The 22911-nt window shown below is 39.3% G+C and overlaps 5 protein-coding genes across 7 annotated transcripts in view; 2 read left to right on the forward strand and 3 right to left on the reverse strand.

Annotated features, from left to right (window-relative positions):
- The first annotated feature begins 369 nt into the window (after positions 1–369).
- On the forward strand, positions 370–1755 carry LOC107191721 (zinc finger protein 622). Its single transcript, XM_015580820.1, has 2 exons — positions 370–1184; positions 1277–1755. Exons 1-2 carry the CDS (start codon positions 506–508, stop codon positions 1753–1755), a joined length of 1158 nt encoding a protein of 385 aa, XP_015436306.1. The 5' UTR covers positions 370–505.
- A 1392-nt stretch (positions 1756–3147) lies between these two features.
- On the reverse strand, positions 3148–5118 carry LOC107191740 (dopamine N-acetyltransferase-like). Its single transcript, XM_015580841.1, is given in 4 exon segments — positions 3148–3414; positions 4039–4308; positions 4803–5072; positions 5074–5118. Coding segments are annotated over 4 exon segments (744 nt in total). The 3' UTR covers positions 3148–3255.
- A 287-nt stretch (positions 5119–5405) lies between these two features.
- Positions 5406–7121, reverse strand: LOC107191642 (V-type proton ATPase subunit D 1). Its single transcript, XM_015580728.1, has 4 exons — positions 7065–7121; positions 6600–6717; positions 6037–6522; positions 5406–5961 (listed from the first exon to the last, which is right to left on the reverse strand). The coding sequence occupies exons 1-4, from the start codon at positions 7103–7105 to the stop codon at positions 5869–5871; spliced, it is 738 nt and encodes a 245-aa protein (XP_015436214.1). The 5' UTR covers positions 7106–7121; the 3' UTR covers positions 5406–5868.
- A 1228-nt stretch (positions 7122–8349) lies between these two features.
- Positions 8350–9454, reverse strand: LOC107191732 (DNA oxidative demethylase ALKBH1). Its single transcript, XM_015580831.1, has 3 exons — positions 9362–9454; positions 9197–9302; positions 8350–9134 (listed from the first exon to the last, which is right to left on the reverse strand). The coding sequence occupies exons 1-3, from the start codon at positions 9452–9454 to the stop codon at positions 8404–8406; spliced, it is 930 nt and encodes a 309-aa protein (XP_015436317.1). The 3' UTR covers positions 8350–8403.
- A 1729-nt stretch (positions 9455–11183) lies between these two features.
- LOC107191645 (proto-oncogene c-Fos) overlaps positions 11184–22911 on the forward strand; it is a 24891-nt gene continuing 13163 nt past the window's right edge. For 2 of the 3 annotated variants that reach the window (XM_015580732.1, XM_015580734.1), the window contains exon 1: positions 11184–11257. The gene's annotated coding sequence lies outside the window, so the exon portion shown is untranslated. Of the gene's footprint in view, positions 11258–11523; positions 11652–22911 lie in introns of those variants that run through there. The other variant, XM_015580733.1, reaches the window with a different exon arrangement.

A 22911-nucleotide genomic window follows, 5' to 3' on the forward strand; every position in this document is an offset into this window, starting at 1 on the left:
ACAAAAATTTGAATTTGCATAAACATCTGCAGTTCATTCATATGTTTCTTAAACTTGCCGCTAAAATCAAGTACACGACTTTTTCCTAGTGATTCGTAATAGATTTCTCATACTTTTTAAACGTAGCGCTTGGTATTTCACATTTTATATTACTCTGATGCAACATCAGATATACCTAATTGTGATATTTGTAACAGAGTTGTGATGACTCTGTGATCGGCAATATCAGGCAATATAACCTCAACGTCAGTGCAAAAAGAAAATGCGCACGTGATGGGTGTTACACATCTCTTTAACTGTATATACATTGATTTATAATAAATGTAATTGCTGGTATACCTGATACTACTTACATTTGCTTATATTATGACGAATAAATCGTGTTGAACGTTATTACAATATAAATAATACTTCGACCGTTATCAGTCGTAAAAGTTGAACTTCATAAGTTGTTAATGTTCATCGTTAAGTTGAGCTTGTAGAATATCAAAACGCGTCGGAAAAAATGACTTCGCCGTTTACTTGTATCACATGCCGTGTGGCATTTCGAGATTTAGAGGTGCAACGACAGCATTACAAATCGGATTGGCATAGATATAACTTGAAGAGGAAAGTAGCTGAACTGCCTCCTGTTACTGTGGAAGAATTCCAAAAGAGAGTTATTGCACAGAGGAACAAAGATGACAAACAAAGGGAAGAAGAAACAACGAATTGTAAAATATGTAGAAAAAACTTCAACACAAGAAATCAATATGAGAATCACTTGTTATCGAAAAAACATAAGGAGAAATGTGCAAGACAAAGCACTATAGAAGAAACTACCAATGACTGTATAAATAATACAGCTGATTCTTCTCCTAATTCTGTAATAAAGAGGAATATTCAGGGAGAAGGTTCTAGCAATACCAACAAGCGACCAGCAGAAGAAATGGAATTAGATTCTGATATTGAATCTATAGATTCAGATGAATGGATGGAGGATGCGGAGAACCCAATAAAAAATAATGATTGCTTGTTTTGTGATCATCATAGTAGGTCTTTGGTACGCAATTTGAAGCATATGACTGTTGCACATTCCTTCTTCATACCAGACCCTGAATATTGTACAGATATTAAAGGTTTGCTTACATACCTTGGAGAAAAAATATTTGCAGGATATATGTGCATCTGGTGCAATGATTCTGGTAAGGAAATTCAATCTGTTGCTTTTTGAGAACTTTTATAATAATCCATATATTAATTATCACATATATTATATTATTTAACACATTAATAGGGAAGAGCTTCCAAAGTTCTGATGCTGCTAGGGCACACATGGTGGACAAGGGACATTGTAAAATGCTACATGAAGGAGACGCGCTAGCAGAATATGCAGAATTTTATGATTATTCATCCAGTTATCCCGATGCTGAGAATGGTGATCCAGATACAGAGGTCGAAATACCTGAGCTAGATGATAATGACTATCAACTGGTCTTACCATCAGGGAATGTTATTGGCCATAGAGCTCTAATGAGATACTATAAACAAAACTTAAATCCAAACAGAATAGTGGCAATACCAAAGAAAGAAAAAATCCGAAAAGTACTGTCACAATATAGAGCTCTTGGATGGACAGATACTCAAAAAGAGATTGCTGTTAAGAAAGCCAAGGATATTAAATACATGCAGAGAATACAAGCTAAATACTCTACACAATTGCAGTTTAAGGCGAACAAATTACAAAGATACTTTAGACCCCAAGTAAACTTCTAGACCTCTCTAGAACATGTATAAATATTGTTGCAAGACTGCATTCCTTTTAAATTTTAGAATTTTTATGCTAAACTAATTGTTAGGCGTGCTTACTGCGTTGCATATTTATACAATTATTGCTGAAATAAACTTGTACTTATTTAATTGAAATCTGCACTTGAAGTTTGTTGGTCACAATTATTGGATCAAGCGATGAGAAACTTCTCTCCATATCAAATTTATTTTGATGAAGGATACTCTATAATTAAAATTAACATTATTAAATTTACTAACAGTTATTTAATACGACTTATTCCCGTATTATTACACTCTAGGAGTGAGAAGGGTATATTACGAGCCATGGATGTTTATTTTGTAATAAATATTTATTTGGCGGATATTCTTACAAAATAACTTGTAATATATTTTCGTAACACGTGATATCAACAAAAATATTCCTTGTTACATTTTAGTTTATACTCATAATGGACCCGTTATCCAGTAATTCCTGAAACCATGAGCTAAATCACTGTTTTTCCATAAATTCTTATGCACGGATCCAGAATCGATCCGTGATCACCCATGACACGGCTGTAAAAAAATTCGTAGACGATTCCGAAAACCTCGAAAATGCCCGCGCGTGTGTGTACTATGTACGTATACGATATACTTTCAATTTTCCATCAGCGAAACCGCAGAATCTACAGAAGAGTCGAACAGATGTCAAACTACGACATTTGAAACCGCGGTTTCATTTTCTTCCTCTTACACGACATACAAACATGTATAACTGTATTTCGTGGACCTTTTCTACCATGTGAACCAGATCAGCTGACCTCGCCGAGTTTCTTCTGAATTAACAGAATGCGGAACGAAAGTTCAGCGAACGTAACGCTAAATATAGATCCTTTAAGTGTTTCGTTTGTCTTTCAATATATTTTTTTTTTCAGGCTTTTCCTCTGTTCTTTTCTGCGTAACAACACACCGTTCAAAACCAGAGATGGGCAAATTTATTAATCTAGATAAAGAATTTCGAATAACGATTAAAAAATAAAAAAGTATTTCACTATTTTTAGTTGATTAAACTTGGACATTTCAATTTTTATAATAAATTAACATTTCTTCTCGAATGAGTAGACACTTGACAAGCAATTGTTTAATCTTATTAACTGTTTAAAGCTGAAGATGATGATCTTAGATACTGCTGCCTTTCACTATGTATTATTAGAATAAAATTATGCCCAACTCTGCTTGAAACATAGAGAGGGGGACAGGAGACGATGCTTCGAATTTTTTTAATACGTTCTACGTGAAACACGCGCATCCCAGCCCCTCTTATTAGATTATAAATACTTCTTGTAACTGTGTCTTCTTTTTTAGACGAACATACATTAGAGAGCTGTTATTGTCACACAACGATACATATAATTTTATATTCTACTTGTTCATCCGTAAGATCTTTTCTGATCATCGAATATTTCTCAAAATAATGTTGAATCTCCTGTTTTTGTTCTGTCTCTTTTAATTCAATATCTTTACCATCAGCTTTAGAGATTCATGGGGCGGAGCTGGTCGGATAGACTCGTCGAGTTCCGTGTACGGAATCTCCGCCTCCACCTGGAAACCGTGTTTCGAGCACACCTTTTGGGAAAACATCCCGGTGGCATCCGCCTTGAACACCTGCAAACACATCGACAAAACTCGTGAACCAAGCTCTTTGGAGGTTCTTGTCTTACACGAACATTTACATACACTTCGACAGTACACCGCGTGCAAAGGAAAGTACCTCCCGCGAAAGTAACGAGTGCAATGCAATTACACATCTTGGTAAACGAACAATCACCCCCATGCATTTACGATCGAAGAACATGCTGAAACAAAAACAGAATGTGAACTGATTGCTGTCCCGCGACGACGTCATTTGGCAGGTTTAGGAGATCGAAAACCAGTTAAATTTCGTCATTTTGTTTGTATCCTTTTCTTTAGGTCGGGATCGAGGGTTTTGTAATAGGTTCAAACCGTCAAGATGCAAACAATGACATGGACCCTGTTGAAAATTACAATTCCACATTGAGGGGAGGATGGGCGTGCCATAAAATTAGAACACGATGGCGTCAGGGAGTGGATGAAGGTCATGGAGCATCGTTTCAGAGGGACAAGTAAGTTTTTTTTTTTTTTGACTGAACTCAATGCATGCAGCGAACATCTACACACGGAATTACATGTGTGTGCGTGTGTGTGTGTGTGTGTGTGTGTGAAACTTCGTAAAGTGTATCACAACAATTAAACCGGTGGTATAGTTACCTTGAAGCCAGCGTTTCTCGCAGTTTCTATACTGTCCGCCATCAGAACGTTCGCCAGACCCCTTCCACGGAAGTTTTCATCGACGCTGAGGATTCGGCACTCGAACAACTCGTCGACATTGTATTTGGCGAAGAGATCGACCTTCGCGTTGACCTTGTAGAGAAGCCCGAAGATTGTTTTGAATTTCTCATCGTTCAGCTCAACGAGCCGACGTTCAGCCTCCTCCCGTTCACCAATCTTCAGGATGCCATTCAAGGCCATGCCTGCTATCTGATAGAACAATTCGGACGTTCGATGATCACGAGGAATAGAATAGGACAGTTAGAAATCAGAAGTCGGCTAGAATTCTACCTCCGAACATAATTAAAACCGTATTCCTCGAGGAAGGATGGAACAAGAGCCACAATTGTCTCCTAAAAATTTTACTCAACTATTCAAACATGCGAAATAGAATTGAAAACAATCTGAATAGTCAAGTAGTTTTAAACTGTAGAGATATTGAAGGATCTAGTACAGTGATACGAAAAAAATTTGTTGTAATGATTAGAGAAAAAGTTGTCAGAAAACGGAGTCTGGGGTAGATACTTACCCCACGTGTGGCTTAATGAGGCCATAGAAGATGCTGTTGTGCAGAGGATTAATCTTCAAAGTCCGTATATTATAAGAGTATTTACTTTGTTGGCAAAGAAATGTGCAAGAACGATAAGGAGAGGAGAAGGAATCATAAAGTTCGAAGAATTTCCATTTCATTCGATTCCACTTACCATCCCATTTTCATCCACCAACATCCTCGAGTATCCCTGCTTTAAAGTGAGCAGACAGTGTCTCGAAAGCTCAAACTGGTTCTCCCCTTTCTCACAGAGACCCACCGCGTGGTTCAGAGGTTCGTCGGAGAAGAAATTCCATTTCAAGTGGTCGATCGCGTCCCCGAAACGATTTTCCGGGACTTCCACGGCCTTTAAATGAGCAGACGACATCTTTGGGGTGGACACGGCACGAATTTTCCGCGCACTGAAAGGATTTTCCACGCGCGCAACCACCCTTAGTAGGGAGAGTTCTCTCATATGGGAAAAGGTCCATATATTGATTGACCCAGTTCAACAAATTCACTAGCTACGATGATTATACATCCTCCTTAATTATTCTTAACGCGAGGCGCGCGTGTCAGTAGCACCCGTAGCCTATAACGACAATTTATGTTAGTAGTCCAATGACAATGTAGCCACTGGATTTAGCTCTCGGTATTAATATAATTAAAGCATGTATTTATTCTCCGAAGAATATATCTGGTATAATATAATATGTGGGATTAGGAGAATATGATGGATAGAGAAGAATATACGCACAGGAGTAAATGTATATGTACACGTTTATTAGTCGTAAATTCTTACTAAACACTTGATTCTATAACCTTTCACAATATCTCCCGCGAATCGTTTGCGTTTCATGATTTCTGTATTGATATATTAACAACACGAACAGTTTGAATGCGCTTATATAGAGTAGGAGTTTCAACAAGCCAGTGACAAGTGCCCCGACAGCAAATATTAACATTTTTCAAATATGGTACAGCAATAGATTCTGAAGTATATTACACATTACAATGAAAACATGTTAACAGTGCTGTGTAGGCCACCATTATCTGTTACTTTTCGGTAACATAATCTTTCAATACAGCTATCCTTTGAAATCAGTATTGCCTAGGAAACTTTTTGAGGGGGAACAACTGTATTATCATACTTCACTGAATTCGCACTTGACACATTCATTCAGAATTAAAACATACTTTTCTTTTAATACTTCGGTGTGAAAAGACGCTATGTACAGGTTTTAGAACAAAATATCATCATCTCCTTCATCGAGCATGTTCGGCGTTTCGATTTCTCGGCCAGCAGCAAGCATTTCTGCCCTGATTACATCAAGCTGAAAAAGAATTTGAACAATGTACACATTTTTTTGTAGGAAATTAGAATATTAGTTCCAGAAGCTAAATGTTACCTTGGCTTTTGCTTGCTTCTTTTTGTCTTGAATCTTCTTTAACCGATAGAACTCTTCTCTCTCCAATTCATCCAGCTCAGAAATTATGTAAGCAAGAGTTCTTTCAATTCTTGGAATGATAACATGCTCAATAGCATTAACACGGCGATTTGTGATTTTAATAACCTCGTCCAAAGTCACAAAACTTGTCTGCAAAGATGCTAATTCCACTAACAGTTTCACTGCTCTCTGATAATTCTTTTTTAACTTAGCTAGCTGCTGACCACCTCTTGCCAAACCTGCTAGCTCGTATGTATCTGTGCCATCTTGATATGATTCAAATACGGGAAGATTAACACCAGCCACATTATCTTTCTTAGAACGGATTTTAATTTGTGCTTTTGTCACATTCTGTAGAACTACTTGATTAAAGTCTCCAGTTGTAAATTTTGCTTCGGCTAATGAGAACGCTGCCTCTTTCATCACTTCGCCCATAAGTGTTTTAGTCTGGCAAAGAAGATGATAAATAAAAACAGTACAGTATAAAAGATCAGTATTCAAAAACATAAGCAAGATAAATTTACCTCAATAATTTTACCCAAAATCATTCTGAAACGCATTTGTAATGCGTCAGCTTTTTTCTTCAGTAAGCCATGACCTTTTGTTGCCCCTTGTAGTCGGGATTTCATTAACATTTGTGCCCTGAAGAATGAAGACAAAAATTAAAATCCAACACTAATTTATTTATATAGTAATATAATAATAGAGCTATACAAAATATGTAAAGAACCATAATATTTCAACTTCATGATTATGAGCTATTGTCATAATTCCTAAGAATACAATAATATGAGAATAACATAATAACGTATTTAACAATACAGTTCAGACATTTAAAACTCAATGATACAGGGTTACACCCATTCAATGATGGATGTTGAGGGTCAGGTATAATACGATAGAAACTCGGAATTCATGTTAAATAAATGACAGGATTAATCGATGAAGAAAAATAGAGTGTTTGAGGAATTCATAACTGAAATACTTACCCCCGAGAAGGGAAAATAGGAAGTTTATCTTTTCCAGACATTGCTGTGAGAACTATCAAGCAGACAGGAATGAGATTGATCAGCTGACTCGCGGGACCGGAAGTTTCCAAGGTAAATGCAGTTGCGCGTGATCGAGCGCGTGATTTAAAATAACTGAATCATAGATAACTTTTGAATAAACCACATTGTAATCCTAATCAATATTTCATGTCTGACGATAAGTAATTAACCTATTGACAGTTGGTCGTGCAGTTAAAATAATTTCTTTGTTTTTTTCATGTAGAAATGTAATTTTTTCTTTATCGAGATTGTAGAACAACTGAAGAATGAAAAGTGTCACATTGACATCACACATTTCGGATTTAATATTTTGGAAATGAATTAATTTTTACGACTAAATTCAAAATTTACTGTAGAAATGCACGGTTCAACATAACTTTCATAATACAATAATGAACGGCGAATGTAAGAATCAGATAGTTTGCAATGACGGAAACGCAGAAAACTTCCTACACATTTGAAGAAATGAAAACCTCTTTTATACAACGATTAAAAAAAGAGAATCGTTGTTTCTTTGTGAGAGATAACAGATTGTCGAATACATTCAGGATAGACGTGTGTGCTGTCAATCCGCATAATTCGCATAGAAGCTGTTTATGTCCAGGAATAATAAGGAGAGCTTGTGAAGATATTCTCATGAGAATGAATATTAATAGCTTAAAATTATAGGTTTGTATATTAAATGTGAAATAAGGATTCTATCACAAAATTAAAGAGGTACATATTACAGACAAGATTTCTAATAGGTGCATTCAGATACTTTTTTGACAAGCTGCCACTGATTTCAAGGAAGAAATGATTCACACACCAGATATTTCTAAAGATTTCATTCTTAATAAGGCAGTTCAAGATGCTACCAGTATTTTACTTAAACCATACACACGTGTGATATTATCAGAATCTACTTCATCCCCAATTATTTGTGATAACAATTATCAAGCTGTAAATTATTTTACACAAAAATGGATATCAAATTCACAGGAATTTTTATTGAGAATGACAGCAATTGCATGGAATTTCTTAAATGTCTACAATGCATTTCAAAAGGAGATCGTAAGTCAAATTATGGAAGAAGATGCAGACAGTGAAATTTAAATTTTTATTCAATTATTATTAATGGACATATTAATTAATATTAAGACAAGAAAAGCATTAAAATTAAGTATATTATTATAGTGCACCTTCTACTGCGAATTAGAGGAAAAATGAACGTGGAAGGCTAATGTAATTGATATAAGTATTTTTAATAAAACTGTACACAAAGACTCTGAACAATAATTTATAACAAGGCTGACTGTCCAGGTTTCAGTACTTGTCTTACATTCATATTTATTCTAGCTTGAGAAATATAGACCTTTGCTTTGTTCCAGTCATCAGGTAGGTATTTACAATGCTGCTCCTCATTATTATTTGAGTCTTCTTGGTCCCATGGTATAACAGTTGCTGGTAGAATTTTAGGTACCCCATGGTACCTTAACCGTGATTTTCCAGACATTACTACTATGTCTCCACTTCTTAAATATATGGCATTGGCTGCATCATCCTGCTTATGCCCCCCAATTAAAAATATTGCAGTTTGACCAAAGCTTATAGAAAACAAAGGTGCATCAACATTAACTTCAGAATGATCAGTATGTCCTGCTAAGGTTGAATTCATCCTATAGTAATTGATGATTGCTGCCTGTGCTTTAAAGTTCACAAAGTCCAAAGCTTCAGCCAAATACAAAGTCAGCAGTGACAATTCAGTAGGCATTTCTGTTTTAGATACTTCTGAATACAATTTAGTATCCCAGTTATGATGATATCCTAGTGTTGCCCAACGCAACTTTGGTAACAACTCTTTAGCCTTGTTAGTGGTAAGGCATATGTCCCACCAAGTTTCAATGTTATCCAAAACATCATGAGCATCTAGATTTAATTTACTTGGTTTCCTTGAGTAGTCTTTTAAGCATTTTATAATCCAATATCGCTGACCAGCAGTGGTAAACGGATTTCTTATAAAGATGAGTCCTAATTACACATAAAAAAATTGTGTAACAATCGGAATATTTCTGCAATATCGACATGCATACCTGGAATACCTACAAATTCATAAACCTGCCAATCTTTAACTGGTTTTAATCCTAATTCACATTTTTCATTCAGGAACTTCCCTCCAACACATGTCTTCCGTATAACCTAATAAAATATTAAAGATTTATACATGTAAAACATATGAATTGCAGTTGATAACATACTTTGCTGCCATTTGGACCATTCAAATCGATTACATCTTTCAAATCAGGAGGTGGGTTTCGACTTTTGTAATACTTAAAGCTATCTTTGAACATTCCTTTGAACTGTGGGTGTCGCCATTTTATTATACAGTTCCTGTATTTATTTGTAGACGTCGCTAGCGTCTCTAAAAATGGATTAGTGCAATTTGAAAGTAAATTTTAACGGAGATTCCTATGCAAGATACGATTAAATGCTTCAGATGTTTGAAGAAGAATGTCATTTTGACCTGGTTGCGGTATGTGGCCGATCGAAAGTATTGATCCCGGTGTCATTAACCATATCAGCATGGCCTTTCCTCGAAGTACTGATAAAAATCAAGACGACATCAACGTTATTCGTTGATCGTTCATACCAACACATGGGTAAGCGATCACAGAATGAATCTACGATACAAGTGACTAAGAACGAAGAAGCGTTCTTCGAGCGGCCACGTAAACTGCGTATTGTGCCATTACGATTATTCGATTCGCTCGCGATTAGCATAATACCATCATCGTTGTCGCAGACATTAATACCGAGATACGTATCGAAAAACTGCGAGATTCAATTAGCTTTTTTCCTTGTTGTACAGGCTGGCCCGTACGCGAACCGTAATGGACTGTGACTAATTTTAGAGCGTAATTTTCGCATAATAACACTGCCGGGAAATCTATGATTTCATAGAGTCAAAGAGAGGCACGCCGGTCGACTTCAAGGCTTTTCGAAAGCTTCGAGTAAATTAATAGCGCGCACCGCGCTAATAATCGTCCATTACCATCGCTTCTATTCTCCATAAATTCCACCCACCCTGCAACGCGATTTACTGTTCACCTGTAAGAATGAGTCTCGAGCTAGTTCTCGGACTCGGTCGCGTGAAATGTCACTTTCGTTATTATTAACCCGTTAACGGGATGTTTTTTTCACTGAAACATAAATTTTGTGTCTCCAGTTCTCAAGCGTTGATTCCACAAGGACCCAAGTTTCTGTCTCCGGTTCATAAGATGTTAATAATCGTGTTAAATCTAGGTTACGTTGTTACGTATTATTGACCCTGTAAGATGCACTTGAGAGTAAATCTCTCTCATTATAAATAATTTATGTCTATCGTTCTAGGGTTTACATGCAGAGGATAATCAGCCGCGAAATTTCTAGACCAGTCTAGGCGAAGCCCGAAACATCTTTCACCATACCGTCATGATCGAGTAATGTCGACAGCGAGGGAAAGGGACAGAACACGAGTCACATAGGTATTGACGAGGGGACTGCAACGATCTGTTACGCATCGATTGTAATGAAACTTTGTAGAAAGGTAAAATAATGTTTCCTTCATTTCAGAGAGAGCTTCCTGCAAATAATAGTGGCATAGTGGAGACCAATGATCTCAAAGTGAATTCACTAACTACCCAAATGAATGTGATCTACGAAGTTTCACCACAATCGGTGCACATAGGGATGCGTTTGAATACCGAAGGAAAAGTAAGTTAGCATTAATTTCTACAGTTTGTTCCGATAAACCTATTAAACAACGGTTGGCAAGTAAAGTGTGAAGTAACGTTGGAACGTCTTCATGACGCGAGGTATGCTTTCAGGGGTGTAGAATGATAGATGCGAGCTGTATACGAGAGGTTTCCCCTCGTGAGAGCGCGCGACACGCGGCTGAATGCTGGCGCATTAAGGGAGCGCGTATTCCTTGACAGTTTCATGTCAACAAATGTCGTGCCCGCGGAGTCGCGCCCAGCCGTGAGCCAGGCCTGCAACCAGGGAATCGCAGCGTATTCGCGAGAAATTATCCACAGTCGTGCGCCGGCAGCCGACGGGGAAGGACGGTGTGGCGCGGTACCGGGGACACACGCTGTGTTGTTGTTCGCACTGAAAAGGTAGGAATACACAAACGAAAACACAACCGTCTCTCCTCTCCGCACGTGATAAAGCTCTTTGTAGGTCGGCGAGCGGGCACGCGGCTATTCTCGTAATATAGTCCGAGGGTGTAGCGGCGTATCGAGGCCTCTCGCAGTGTGTTTCGTTTAAAGGATTCTCGTGGCGATTGTCAGGCGTTCGTGAATCTAGTGATGTTTCTTCCTTGGATCGATTTTCGGAAAGTTCGACACAGTGACCGTTACGATGAATTATTTGTTCCCGAGACTGGTGATCTCGAAGGAATCGGATCGATTCACGTGTATGATTTTTTCTTACGTTTTCATGGTTAACGAGAATTGTGGATTAGTCTGTGTTGGATTTATTTGAAGAAGCAACGTTTGACAGTCTCCAAAGGTGATCATTTTTGTATAGTTCTTTTTTTTTTTAAGTTCTCAAAGAGACTTTCTTTTAGTTTATTGAAACCACTCGGATAGGGTGCAGATGAATTGTGTTGTTATTGAGGCTAGAAATCTTCTACAATGGCAAGATTAATTCACGAAAATTAAACTACAATTAAACTAATATAATGCAGTTTTGCAAACTGTAATAGAAAGTTCAATAACACAAGTGTTATAACTATATAAACTGCGGAGGTTTGTGCAAAGTTTGTGCATTGTATGGATTAATTCTTGAAAACAGAAGTTCAGTAAGAATTACTTCTTCTTATAAATGATTTTAGTAAATCTTTTACATTCTAAAACATTTTTAAATTATTGCAAGTTTCCAACAAACATTCATGAAGCCCATTTTTGCAGAATCAATTTTGTAAGGTTATATATTAAATCATAAGCTAAATCAATTGTATTTTTTATTTCTCAAATAGTTCTTGTTTCTTTCAATTTTCTTATAATTTTTTGTTATCACCACAGTATAATTACTAGCCTTAGTAACACGATTAATTCTAGGACCCAACGCCTGACAGTTTCCGCGGGATAGCATTTACGGTCCCTCCTTAGGGTGCTTTTCCAAAAGTGTGTTCGACTCGATTATTAAAAAGTCCAATCGGATGCACCCCGGTATTAGGTGCCAAAGTAATCGTCGGATAATTTTCTATCGTCTCGAACACCGCGCGAAGATCGAGTTCGCGAGAATTCAAGGTCGCGCCACTACCGAGCGGAGCTTTATTACGAACATGTTGCATTATTACGGCAAGAGTCGAGAGAAGAATATGTTAAAACGTAGAGACGGTTTACTCCGCGACGTGGGTACATTATCGTTCCACTCTCCATTTTTACTCATTTTCTTTTTTTTTTTCACTCTCCTTGTCTCATTGACGCGCGGCCACTTCGAGCACTTGCTGAATAGCAATGTAACTTGGTGACAATTTTCTTTCTGCTTAGACTGTAGTAACTTTTCTCACTCGTTCGGCACAGAGACCGTGTTATACTTGGATATAACGATACAAGCGTGAGGAATAGTAAACCCAGAGGGATCACAAAGAGAGGTTTGAGTTTTTTACAACTGAAGGTATCGTGACAGTGATTGACATTTCGTCGAGTAAAGGTGTTCCTTTTGTTTTTTTTTTAACCAGGCTTCGTTTCAGACCAATTTTGAGAATTTCGTGCAATACCAAAAATGGTCAACCAACTATTTATGGCTCAAATGGGTTTGTTACCTCGGTGTATTGTTGCTTGTAAGTGTAGCACGTGTCTCCGTGGAACATGAAGTCGACTGTAATGTCGATTATTTGTTCACGCGATATCAGAGACGTGCTAAAAGTGTTCAGGAATCCGCGTTTCGCAGTTACTGACTGAACCACAGTGAGAAACTTGAATTCGAGAATATTACTATTCGGCCATTTGTCGACGGATTGATGACACCTGAGGATGCACTCGTAATGATGCACGATTAGTGTCACGGAGAACATCCGATGTTGCGTGGTGGGGAACCTTAAATATAGCAAAACAGAACATTGGCAACATTGTCACGAATCTAGCGACGGCTATATAGCGTCCTCACACGGTACCAATGCTCCTCGTTGCACAACACCCCGGTTGAACGAAACATTTGAACCGGGCACAGTTGCTCTTGGCTTACTCATACTACGATTTCTCTTTTTTGGGTCTCTTCTGAGTGCAGCGCGCCGAAGAGTGACACAATTGGGGCCTACTCCAATTGCCTGCATTTCAACTAACCGGGAAAGGGTTCGAATATTTCCTTTAGCTAGATAATAATGTAGAAGTTTTTAGTGTCGTTTGTGAAACATTAGCATAAGACACTTAATAGTTAAAAAATTATTTGTCCTGTGAATGGCAGAAACTTTTCGATCTTCACGTAAACGGAGCTCTGTAATCCATAATTTGGATTTGCTCATTTTCCACTCGGTTCTGGCACTTATCGTGTACACACCTTATATATACTATATACACTGTGAATTTCTTTAAACGTTTACGTTTAACACTAAACCTACCATGCGCGGTCAAATAACCGTTTTTGAAATTTCGTTTAGAATTTCTCGTATACAACGTTACTGTATCACCATGTAGCTTATTGACTTTTCCTATAATATACATACAACCCATTTTTCAATATTCACAACTTTCTTTATTGTTTGCTTTCCGAAAAAAATTTGCTAAAATCTCTTTCTATATTAAGATACATATGTTTTTTTGAAGCGGTCATTTGACCGCTCATGGTAGGATTAGGTATACATGAAATGTCGGTAGGTTTAGTGTTAAGAAACTATCAAGTGTCGCGAGTCTGATGCGTCCCAGAGTCTCGATGACTGTTTATTATATTATAAGTGACTTCCATCGCAATCGACGCGTTCAATGTGTCGAGCGGATGTGGGAAAAATTATATTCCTAGAGAAACATCTCCTTCGCCGCTGTTCACAGGGACGAAAGTGTAATGTTTATATTGGCATGTAAAGTGGAGTTAAGTAGGATCACGAATAACCGTAATCATAAAACCGCATATTACGCCGGTTTAACCGTCGGTCGTGCGTTTATTATGAACGACTCCGTGTTTACTGGGGAATGCATGCTCTCGTGAGCGAGTGGGGGGCGGAGAAAAACAAACTTACTAGACGAACCTGTGCGTTCTTCGATCAACCATTCTCTTTTTTTTTTATTCGAAATTTGGAAACTGTTGGTAAAATACGAGACAATTCGATGCAAACAATTCTACCGTATATACAGAATTTTTTTCGTAAAGTATAGACATTTCCGGGAAACAATACTAGTTTGGCATCGATACATTTATAAGTTTTCCGGGTGCCATCCAAAAATACCTTGCAAAATATGCGATTTTTATGAGGTATCTATTAAAATTAACATATTTCTTTTAAAAACGAGGATATTTTCACGTTGTGTTTTAAATCTTATTATTCTTACCGAGTAAAGATATGTTTCATTATATAAACTTATTTTATAAATATAAAGTGTCATTACGTGTTTGTAAATTATATTAAAAAGTGGAAAGTCGATATATCAGCTCAAGGTATTTTTCGGAGAACCCACGAAGCCCGATATATCGGTTCTAAGGTATTGAAAGGGTTAATTATAAAGTTGCAAAATTCTTGGCAACAATGTCTTACCGTAATTAAGATGTGAAAACTTACTCGTCGCAGATCTTCTAAGGTGATTTACATTCCCGCGGCCACACGAACCTTAAATGTTTACATTCGTTCGTAAACTTCCTTCGCGGCTGATAACCATTATACAACAACAATCTTATCTTTGCATTCGCTATGCAAACGAGTGAGCCCGATCCCGTCGGAGGTGTACCACAACAAGGCCCTGAGGACGTGCGATAATTAGTTGTACAGTCGTACGTCGGTGTTTCCCATGTCATCATAGACTGCAACCTTTTTTTTTCTTTTTTTCGAGAATATCGAGGCCGTCGACTTTACCCTTCGACTCTCAATATATGTATGTACACATATTTCCTGTTCCTGAAATTTCGACATTTTAGAATCTAGCTTCGAATTTTCGACTCGGAAATTTCGAGTGACTTTCAAGTCTTATAATTGCCTTTTTATTGGCAACAAAAACAGAGGTCTTATGAATTTAAAAATTCTTCCGGTGTTGCTTCGAATTTTATAAATTCTTCTTTTTCCAAGTCGTTCGAGAACGAAAAAAGACGATCGAGGACGGAGATCTCCAGGGAAGGGGCAGGGGGGCTGATAATTGGCTGCAATTCACTCGCGCAAACATCGAATTCAACAGAAAGAGAGAGGAGGGAACGGTTCGATGAAAGCGAGATAAAAAGGTGGAAGGCAAAAGGCGCTCGCCTAGTTGCAATATTTGACGACCTTCGGGGTTATGGAAATGCGCACGCTATCTGACACACACGTGTCTGTGTGTGTGTGCGCAGAGAGATCCTGTATGGGCGAGTTTCAAAGCTGTCGACGATCTAAGAATTAAATGTCAGTAAGGTCACGGCCGCGGAGGAGCGACAGAGGAATCTCTGCCCGCGAACTGACTGGCCGATCGACGTTAATTAATGAAAAATTCCGCGATAACGCGCCGCGGATCGCTTTGGATACGTATTCGCTCCGTCTTTCTGTCGATTCACGGAATTATTTCTGATCACCGTGTACAGAGTCGGCGTCCCAGGTTCGTGAAACACAGGAGTGCTCTGCGGGAGCGAGCATTTAACGAGACCATCGTAACGCGAACGTAATTTTATACATTCTCGGATTATATATCGTAACCAGACTGTGGATCTTTATGCAGATTCCTATTTAATAAGAATTTATTTCCGCCATTCGAGTGGTCTATTTAGATAAAAATGAAATCGAAACAGTATCAGTCCTGATTAGGCGCGAAGTATCCTAAAAATTCTGATTTTTTTTCAATTCTGCACGTTGGTAGGAGACCACAATCGACCACAATTCGAGTTAAACAACGAATTATTCGAGAAAAGAAATATTCCTCGCGGGTTTCGCGAAGTGTACAGATTCCCCGACTATATGTACAGGCTCAAAAAAAAATGGCCCTAAAACCAGTGTAACGAGTAGCGATCATCGGATGAAATTATGTCGCGATTCACGAAAAAAAGAAAAGTTGTCTTTTCCATTGTTTTTTTTTTTTGGGAAAAAAGCTCCCGTTCAACCGCGTTAACGAAGAAGGCGCGTCTTAATTAAATTTACCGCGGTCAAGGAAAAATGTGTGGCTACGCGTATAAAAGCTCTCGCGGCTGATTTATTGGCGATGGCCGAGAGAGCTGGCTGGTTGGCTCGTTCGCTCGCTCGCGAGTCACCTTCTTACACACAGCTGATTACAAAGTCGTCGAGATGATATAACTGGATTTGCAAGTTGTCACGGTGAAAGAGTGAGAGGCGGACGACGCGAAGACAAGAAAAAAAAATGCGTCTGGTGGGGGAGGCCATTATTGTTCAAGGGCGTCAATGTACCGATTGAATTTAAAATGCTAATATCGCAGACGCAGAGAAATTGCGAACAGGGAAGGGATCTGTATCGTTCGACGATCGAAATTGAAGCACCCCCCCCCCCTTTTACCCCCCCCCCCCTATTCGATCCTGGGGATAGATCGATCTTTGAACTATATTTCCGATATACAATATTTTTTTCCATTTCTGTACTTCTTCCAATCGAACTCTTCTTCGTTGCGTATCGAGATCGGAGTTCTCGAAGTCCATACCTTACACATTGTAGGGTTTATATCCTCGTAAACAATAATAGCAGTAACAATACGTCTCTGTTGCGTGACACAATGTGCAGTGGGATAAAGCAACGAGACTTAATGGAGAAACAATTTTCCAAGACCAATTTACAAAAGGAGAATTCTAATAAGAACGTCATTTACGTATTAACGATTCCATTCCATCAGATACCGCGTATAAAGTCCAGTAGATTAGGTGTGTCAACATGTAAATCCACCGTTTCCTGTTAATAAACTGTGGTAACACAGCTTGAAATTTAAAGTCAATCTTTCTACCATTTTCATCTTGACGAATAGAGGCGAACACTGACGAAAGAGGACAAATGTCATCGAAACGTCCATAGATTTCTGATTTCTTCGAGAACGAGTCTTTGATCGGACGAAATACAGTGGATCACTTCTTGGTGCACCGAGTATTCCATGAAACTCTACACTTTGTCGCATTCTGTCCATTCATAAGAGTGATTATATGCTATGCAGATGAAAATCTTTTACTCCAATTCACGTTAACCCTCTCTAGTAGTAAAATTTTTCTGTCTACTACCTAGAAATACCTTGAAAAATATGCATATTAAAGGTATTCCTTAAAATTAACACACTTTTTCTAAAAATAAAGTTAATTTTACATTTTCGTTTTGTATTTTACTGTAAAATATTTTGTCTTACATAAAAAATGTTGAAAGTATTATACTTTCGTCACTTTCTCTATTGAAATTTATAAGTTGTATTTCGGCTTTTGGGTACCAGGAGGGTAAAGTAGCTCGGGAGGCATGTGCACCAGATAACAGTCGGGGGAGGGGTGGCAAAATTAATCTTAAGTTAAATTTCATAATACTATTTTCTCCTCCAGATTGGAAGAGCAAAATGCAATTTTTTCCCTAAGGTGGGGCAAAGGCCATTATTTCCCTCTGAGGGGTGGAGGGGTAATGTTCCCTCCCCTGCTACGCTCATGTCGGGGGGATGATCTCTTCGTCGACTTGTCCGGAACATGGAAACGAACTTCGTCCGTTAATGACGTGAATTCTAGCCGATGTTTAGATCAGCCGTGGACGAGAACGATCCACGGATATTCTACTGGTAATTTATCGTGAACGTGCGCGGCAACAAATCTGTGTCACTTTAAAGATCAAAGCGGAGTCGAAGCGTGCGGCGCGCGTACTAAGACGCAACGGTGACGAGCCGTGTTCCGACAGCTTTTCTTTCAATTGCCCTCTCCGTAACGACGACACCAGACGATTGTAAATAACGCCTGGCATAGTTCTGATTATCTCTAATAATAATTCCAGGCCTAGTCTGAATTTATTAGCCGCGACTCGACCAGCCCGCGCAAACGCAGAGAGGAATGGAACGCGCGGCTCACCGGTGTGTAATCGTAAAACCGGCGATAATCATCAGCAGCAGCGAGCGCCGCGGGTCTTTCGACGGGACGTCTTTATTTTTGGGGGCCGACTATTTCGTCCCCTCCACGGTTTATAGTGCTCCCGGCACGACGCGTCTGAATCCGTGTTTTGCAACGGGCCTGACAGTTTTAGCGAAACTTATACGATCGATGCGATGTTTCATCTCTTCTGGCTCCTACAGGGCTTCGATAGGTCTCGAAATTCACTCGAAACCGGGGAAACAGAATGAACTTGGGCTTTACCACTTTCTGATCACACTGATATATAGATCACTAGTACATTTGAAAAATTTGTTGGCGTTCTAGTACGTTCACCAACAGATCTTTTTACACTTACAACTTAGAATACAACAATGGAATTGCCGGGATATTTAAACGGTCAGATGTTTAAATAATAAGGTAGTAATATCGTAAAAAGCCCTTTATAGATACAAAAGGAATTTTATTCTTAGGGCAAGTGTATTATTCACTTTAAATCTTAAATATTAATACCAATGAAACAGAATTTCACTTCGACTCGAAGAAAATGAATGGTATTACACGTTTATTAAATCCAGTTCGAAATTGTCATCGCGTGTCTTACTCGATGTTATAAGGCAAGGGGTTAATGGCACGGCGTACTTGTGGCTGAGAAAAGAAAACCTCACCTCTACAGACCTTTTAACGAGTTAAAAAAAGTAGCCATTTATGGGAACCGTATCGCAGTCCAGGCGTTAAAGTCCCCAAGATACAATCCCCTCTTCCGTAAACGAACAGTATGAAATTCTCACTTGTTGCTCGCGATTCTTTCCGAGCGTTTCCAGTTATTTTCGTTTCTACCAGGTACATACACCGACACAAACACTCTCTCCCCGTTTATCGTTCTTTTTCTCTCCTTCCCTCTCGTCTCTTTTTTTTTCCGCGGGTATATATCGATGCGTTGAATATCGAATTCGCGCGCGAGTAGGCCCTCTGCCAGCAGCGTCGTGTATACATATATAATTGTGTTTGTGTATGAGTCGTTACGCAACGAGTCGCGGCGGCGGAGAGGAGCGAAGTGAAGCCGGGAGAGTAGGCGCTCACGCATGATTTCGAGTCGTCTCTCGATCGTGCCCGCGCGCACGTGCCCGGCGATCCCAAAGTCTTTCGAGAGGTTTGCTGCGCTGTCCACGGTTTACGTGCCACTCGGTGGTTCCGCGAAATTTCCCCGCGCACGATTTGGGTCTCCGACCAAACGCAGCGACGCACACTGCGGTCTCCAATGCACAAAACTAAAAACAAGTGATTGTTTAATATCGATCCGATAATATGTTTGAACGAATGTTCTAATGTCTACAGAGCTATGTTTATCGACATATGATTGATGAATATTCAATATAGGGGATTAGTTGCAAACGGTTTTTGCAAGCAAATTATTGAGGTAATCGAATAGTAACAGTAGTTTAGAACGTAGTTTGTATGTTTCGAACGAAAGTTAGTATTCGGTTGATAACAAATTGCTGTAGGAAATATTGATAAAAGACTTTTTATTCGATAAATAATCAAGATCACCTCAAATGTTTACAGTAGAAATCAGTGGTTCAATCGTTGCATGTTTGTTAAGTATTAGGGTACTTCGGTCGAAGAATCGATTAGTTCAGGAATGATTATTTTTCGCCCGAACGCCCACAGTGCAGCGCGGCATTGTTCCAGACGTAACGGTTCGACACTCTCGAACCGATACGCGTGGATCACCGTGGATCGCGTGCGAAACGCGACTCCCTTGGACGCGATCAGCGGCGGTGGCTGCTGAACGCGTTTTCGATCTTTAACTGGTTAAGTGGGTAATCGTTTCTTGACGAAAACGAAACGCACGCTGGGACGGATCGTTCCTGGAAATCGTGTTCGGTCCACGCACGTGAAGTTGGGAAACACTGTCCCAATAGAAAGAAACATCTTCTAAAAAATTCTAACAAAACAAAAATTTCTTTGGTGACGTTTCTGTTCACTAGCATGGCGCGTGAAGTTTCTGACATCTTGGATCAAAGTGGACCCAGAATTAGTGCAGCTCCAGTGATCCGTAGAAACATTACTCGTGCTCCACGTTAATATTACAGAGAAAGTTAAGAGGATTAAGAAGGTTGAGAAGTTCGAGGAGGTTGAAGAGTTTAGAGAAAGACACGAGACAGAAGGGAAGGATTTTCGACCTAATCATTGGAAACGTGTGTCAGAGAACAGGTGGCAAGGCATCCGCGAAGTCTTGGAGACAACACCTGAATAATTCCTCTGAAACGACGCGAACCATTCGAGGAACGTTCCTTGGGCATCCTCGAGCTCTGCCCGTTTCTAGACAGTCCACGACCACGGTCTTTCGAAGAAGCAGTTAGGAAAGGACAATTAATGGAGATTGATGTCTCCCGAACCCGCATCGTGTTCTCTCCCTTCTTGGGGAGAACGGTACTCGGATGTATACATACGGGCGCGAATTCGTGTCCTGGAGAGGCGATGTAGGCGGGCAGAATGGGAACTTTCGACCATGAGGTTCCGAAGAAGAATCTTTCCGTCGAAAAAAAAAAAAAAAAATGAAAGAGAAAAACACGCGGAGAAGATGGTCTTTGTTCATCGAGAAGCCTTCGGAACCGTGTACGGATACAAAATACATATATGTATACAGACAAACACACATACACACAGAGATTCCTCCGTTCTCACTCGTGAACGGTAGAAAAATTCTTTTCGAGGATCGCGCGTCTCGTTTACACGACGGTATTCTCATCTCCGCGAGATTTCCTCGGTGTGTGTGTGTCGTCACCCGCGGCTGCATTCCGTAACTGCAACATTAAATGTCTCACAAATGATCAGAACCCGCCGGCCCTGCATTTAAAGCCCCATGCATCATTAGCTGCCATACGATCCATCGTATAGACTCTATTGTCGTGATTCTATCGATTAAACGTTGCCTGTAGTTAACACTTTAACCGGGCCAGTCTAATTTTCCATGGTGTCAGAACTCTCTCTATTCGACAAGACACAGAATCATCTCGACTGAATCGGAAACTATAGTCTGCCCTCGGCTCAAGTTTTACGCGGATTTTTTCTGAATAAATTTAGAGGATATTTTAGATGTGACATCTATAAGCCATAAATATACGTTATAAGGATGTTCCAAAATAGGTGTAAGTTCTTGAAATCATGATTCCTGGGGCGATTTGAAACAGCTTTTTCCTTAGCGAGAAAGTTCTCCGAGGCTTTGTTAACGAGATATTAACGAAAAACCCCGACCAATTAGAGCGCGATTTTATCGGTTGAGCTTTGATTGGTCAGAGTTTTTTTGTTAATATCTCGTTAACAAAGCCTCGGAGAACATTTCCGTGAAGGAAAGAATTGTTTCAAATCACCCCAGGAGTCATCCCTGTCAAGGACTTACAACTATTTTGGGACACCTTGTATATCGAAAAAAGAAAGACGATACAGGACCTATCACTAGCTGTCGCAGCATTTCGCTTTGAGTAAGTGGTTCTCTTTTGCAAGGACACTTTTTTTCTCATTTCTTTACAAGCAATGACACCACTCATTGGACGAATTTTGGACAGAAACCTGTGAAGTACGCTAAAAGTACTTGGTTTTACATATGCATAACTTTCGAACCGGTGGATTCTTAAATTTAAATTTTGAATTTTTAGATTCCACTCGTTGAGTACTACCTGGAGGTATAAAAAAAGTCAATAATTTTGTGGTCCGGCAAAGTAAAGTTCAGCCATTTTCTTTCCTTCAGCTTACATCATTGTGAAAATACAGTAATAACACATACAAATATACCACAAAAAAGTAAAGCTATGATGTCCATGTTTTTGGGGAGCTCGGAAAATTTTATCTTCAACAAACTTCATACGACTTGCCTCGAGTCGACCGAATCTGATATCCCAGTTTCGCACGATCTCTTCCAAAGTCTACTCCGTGAGACTTTTAGGCCCGTCGAAGGCGTCAGGAAACACTTTTTGTATGCAAATCAGTTCTCAAGGATCTCTGAACGCGCGCGCGCGCACGAGGAACACGAGGCATTCAGAAGGTGGTAGAAGGGTGCTCCTGGTGACCCCTGAAAGCCACGATAATTTCCTCGGATTATTCGGAATGCCTCGCGAGAGGCGAGATTCCAGGTCATATATTAGGGGTACTCATAAGTAATCAATTATTTTGCATTCATAGACATTTCTTTTTTAATTAACATTTTTATTTTTCAATCACCGTCATTATCGATAACTTGTTGCCATCGTTTCTGTAAAAGTTCAATCCCCCTTTTGTAAAAGTCTGAAATTCATTATCGAATTGAACCGGGCGTCCACTTCGATGCTTGTCTGACAGGTCATAATCACTAGCAGCAAATCTTCTGAACCAACATTGACATTTGTTCGCTTTCAATACATCTCCATATGTATCACAAATTTTCCTTGTTGTTTCTCGGATTAATCGGTATCATTCTCTATGCGCAGCGAATTCCCATCAGCTATTCCCCCCACTTTCGATCAATCCCAATTATCGTTCGTTCCTCTACGATCGAGGCGGGAGAATGGCGTGGCCCGACACAATGCTAAAAAGACGAGGTCCTGGCGTTTCCTACGCACGCTCTTC

This window comes from Dufourea novaeangliae, unplaced genomic scaffold (genome assembly GCF_001272555.1).
Source record: "Dufourea novaeangliae isolate 0120121106 unplaced genomic scaffold, ASM127255v1 scaffold228, whole genome shotgun sequence".
In the NCBI taxonomy this organism is placed as follows: domain Eukaryota; kingdom Metazoa; phylum Arthropoda; class Insecta; order Hymenoptera; family Halictidae; genus Dufourea; species Dufourea novaeangliae.

Excerpts from the sequence above, each read along its gene's own strand:
- LOC107191732 (XM_015580831.1), bottom strand. The coding sequence starts at position 9,454 with ATGTTCAAAGATAGCTTTAAGTATTACAAAAGTCGAAACCCACCTCCT. Across the intron at positions 9,303-9,361 it reads ATGGTCCAAATGGCAGCAAA|GTTATACGGAAGACATGTGT; the intron begins GTATGTTATCAA and ends ATATTTTATTAG. Across the intron at positions 9,135-9,196 it reads TGAATTTGTAGGTATTCCAG|GACTCATCTTTATAAGAAAT; the intron begins GTATGCATGTCG and ends ATGTGTAATTAG.
- LOC107191642 (XM_015580728.1), bottom strand. The coding sequence starts at position 7,105 with ATGTCTGGAAAAGATAAACTTCCTATTTTCCCTTCTCGGGG. Across the intron at positions 6,718-7,064 it reads CCTATTTTCCCTTCTCGGGG|GGCACAAATGTTAATGAAAT; the intron begins GTAAGTATTTCA and ends TTCATTCTTCAG. Across the intron at positions 6,523-6,599 it reads TTTTGGGTAAAATTATTGAG|ACTAAAACACTTATGGGCGA; the intron begins GTAAATTTATCT and ends CTTCTTTGCCAG.
- LOC107191721 (XM_015580820.1), top strand. The coding sequence starts at position 506 with ATGACTTCGCCGTTTACTTGTATCACATGCCGTGTGGCATTTCGAGAT. Across the intron at positions 1,185-1,276 it reads CATCTGGTGCAATGATTCTG|GGAAGAGCTTCCAAAGTTCT; the intron begins GTAAGGAAATTC and ends ACACATTAATAG.